At 41.1% G+C, this 2,830-nt stretch overlaps 1 protein-coding gene across 6 annotated transcripts in view; it reads right to left on the minus strand.

Moving 5' to 3' along the window:
• map4k2 (mitogen-activated protein kinase kinase kinase kinase 2) overlaps positions 1-2,830 on the minus strand; it is a 42,856-nt gene that overhangs the window by 16,304 nt on the left and 23,722 nt on the right. For all 6 annotated transcript variants that reach the window (XM_032544593.1, XM_032544598.1, XM_032544597.1 and 3 more), the window contains 2 exons: positions 2,469-2,585; positions 2,253-2,331 (listed from right to left, as the gene is read on the minus strand). In XM_032544593.1, the coding sequence (XP_032400484.1) occupies positions 2,253-2,331; positions 2,469-2,585 (196 nt within the window). The remainder of the gene's footprint in view (positions 1-2,252; positions 2,332-2,468; positions 2,586-2,830) is intronic.

Here is a 2,830-nt window from a genome sequence, read left to right on the forward strand (position 1 = left end):
GCAAAGCAGAGAAAGGGGAAGTAACCATGCCCCTTATGCCCTCATAAGGAGCAAGAATCCAGATCGAACCATCTGAGCGTTCATTTTCTCAAAAGGCAAAGCAGGGTACCCAGGGCTCGGTTTACACCTATCGCCGTTTCTAGTCACTGGGGGACCATAGGTAATGTTAAAAAAAACTCAAAAGTGAAATTATTATGCCATGGGACCTTGAAGGCCGTCCACACCAAGAACAATAACTATAACCATAACTATAATATATTAGGGATGGATTGAAAAATCTATTGATTCTAGGAAAAGCAATCTATTTTAAAAATTGTCACACAAAAAAATCACGATACATACGTGAATTGATTTTTTTCCCACCCCTAATACCTATAACGATGTGAGCATCCTCACTGCTCAACGATAACTGTAAACAGCAGCGTCAAGCACGCGCTGCACACTCCAGCTGATGATAATACATAACACACTAAAAAAACAGACGTTGGAACGTAGGATTACAAGAAAGTCCGTAGGAATATCCTACATATTCCTAAATTCGGAAATCCGAGCAGGCACCGAAACAAACAGTATGATAACATCCAAGACACACAAAGATTTACCTTTAGTGGTCACCTGCATGAAAGAAATTTCTCCGTGTCTCTGTCCGCCGTGTCCTGTTGTAAACTCAGATGGATTCTGATTGGCTGTCAGTGTTTCTATCGTTCATCAAATCTCTGAAAGGGATCCCAACAATATTGTTCTCCACTGTCGTTGTTGTTATAGTTGTGGTGGGGACTCTGTCATCCACGTGAGTTATTTTTATAGTTATTGTTCTTAGTGTGGACGGCCCTTTAGTCTTTTTTCAAACTAAAAAAGGTACATTGCCACGTTACTGATACGTCACTTTCTCAGTACTTTATTTTGAGAAACATGTTTTCTCCAAATTGTCTAAATTCAAAAACTGAAAGAAAAGAACTTTGCCTAAATTAAATTAAATTAAATGATTAAAGAAGATTACAAATCTGGCAACTCTCCGTAACTCACTGTCTCTGGTACTCGGTGCTGCGGACACATTTGTCAGTACCAAAATAGTATTTAGACCCAATCTAGCAGTAATATCAGCTTGTAGCAGCGTGTGCAGCAGTGTGAGCCTTCAAAGCCCATATTGGTCAAACTGAGGTGAAAGTGTTAAATGTGTGGCTTGTGTGTCTATGAAAAGAACATTGTAAATTTAAGTTGAGGTGAGGTGGATTTATTCTGGGCAGAGTGTGAAGGCAGACGATCACACCAGAAACCCTTAAACAACAAGAGGTCTAGTGGCTGTGCAGCAGTATGAAGTCACTCCAGCCACTGCATACAAGTACCACTGTCTGACACACACACCAATGGCATGTTCTCAGTACCATCCTCTGACGCAGCCTTCATCCCACATGTATGGCTGGGTTACAGGACGAGGGCAGCCATCAGCAGGCTGACTGAGAGGCTTTTGTCCTCATTCATATTATGGAGATTTCAGCACTGAATACTGGGGGTCATAGCAGACAATGAAGCCACTCTTCAGCAAGTACAACCAACATACAGTATATTTAGACATGCGTGCATACAGTTACAAGCATGGAAACCAAGTGTTGTCAGAAACATACTTTAGTATTGTGCGATATTTAAGATATATGAATGATATGTCTATTTACATGCAAATTATTTAGGGCTGCATAAAAACTGTCTGCCCATACTATATTATATCTGTCATATAGATGTCATGGTGCCTTTCAAACAAAACAATATACCGCACATGCATGAGGAACAGTTTAAAATGTTTGGAAATATTCATTAATTTAATTTCTTTCCTGAAATGGTTTCCAATCTCATGTCTGCATGTTAAGTACACAGCTAGAGTCAGGAGGATGTTGTTAGCTTAGCTTAGCATAGCATAGAGACTTGAAGTCTTGCTCTTTGTCAGGCTAAATGCTAACATCACCAGGCTAACGTGCTCAAAGCGACAATGCTAACACGATGGTGTATAGCAGGTACAATGTTTACCATGTTTGCCATCTTAGTTAAGCGTGTTAGCATGCTAACAGAATCTAACATTAGATAATTAGCTCAAAACGTAGTGTAGCAAAAGTGTAGAGTTACGTGCTTGAACTATTTTTGGGACTCCATCTGCCCAGTAGTCTGCGAAGAATCTCTGTTTAGATGTGTAGAGAGAAAGCAAATAGGCTAAGCCTATTTTGTAGTCTATTTTGTTGTGTGTGTGTGTGCGCTCTCACATTGTTCTTCAGACAGGGTCCTTTCTGCAGGCAGGTGTTTCCCTGCTGACTGAATCTTGTCAGGAGCCACTTCCCCAATCTGTCAACACATCGTTCACATGACACACCGGCACACACAGCATATCAGCAGCACCACAGGAAAATGACACTACTTTAAAGTTTGCCTGGTTGATTAAATATCAACAGTCATCAGTTCTGTCTCCATGTAGTACTGACCTCCAGCTCGTTGTCGTCCATGCTGTGTGTGTGCGTGTTGTGGAGCTCAGGGTTGTTGGCCATGTCCAGAAGCTCAATGACCAGGTTCCGGGTCAGGAGCTGTGTCACGAACGGATGCTGAGGGAACAAGTTACAGATAATATCATTGAACAATAATAGAAGACTATGTTGATCTCAGAAATTCATGCAAAATGGCATCAAATTTACACATCTTTATGGATGACGTTTTTTTTCTGGGATTGTTTAGATGCCGCGCAAATACCGCCAGATGTCCCTCACCTTCCACTTTCTTTGTGTTAGCATTCTAATTCTCCAGTCGATTTCTGAGGACTATAGTTAACTGCTCCTCAGATCTCTGCAGG

The sequence above is a fragment of the Etheostoma spectabile genome, chromosome 19 (assembly GCF_008692095.1).
Source record: "Etheostoma spectabile isolate EspeVRDwgs_2016 chromosome 19, UIUC_Espe_1.0, whole genome shotgun sequence".
NCBI lineage: Eukaryota > Metazoa > Chordata > Actinopteri > Perciformes > Percidae > Etheostoma > Etheostoma spectabile.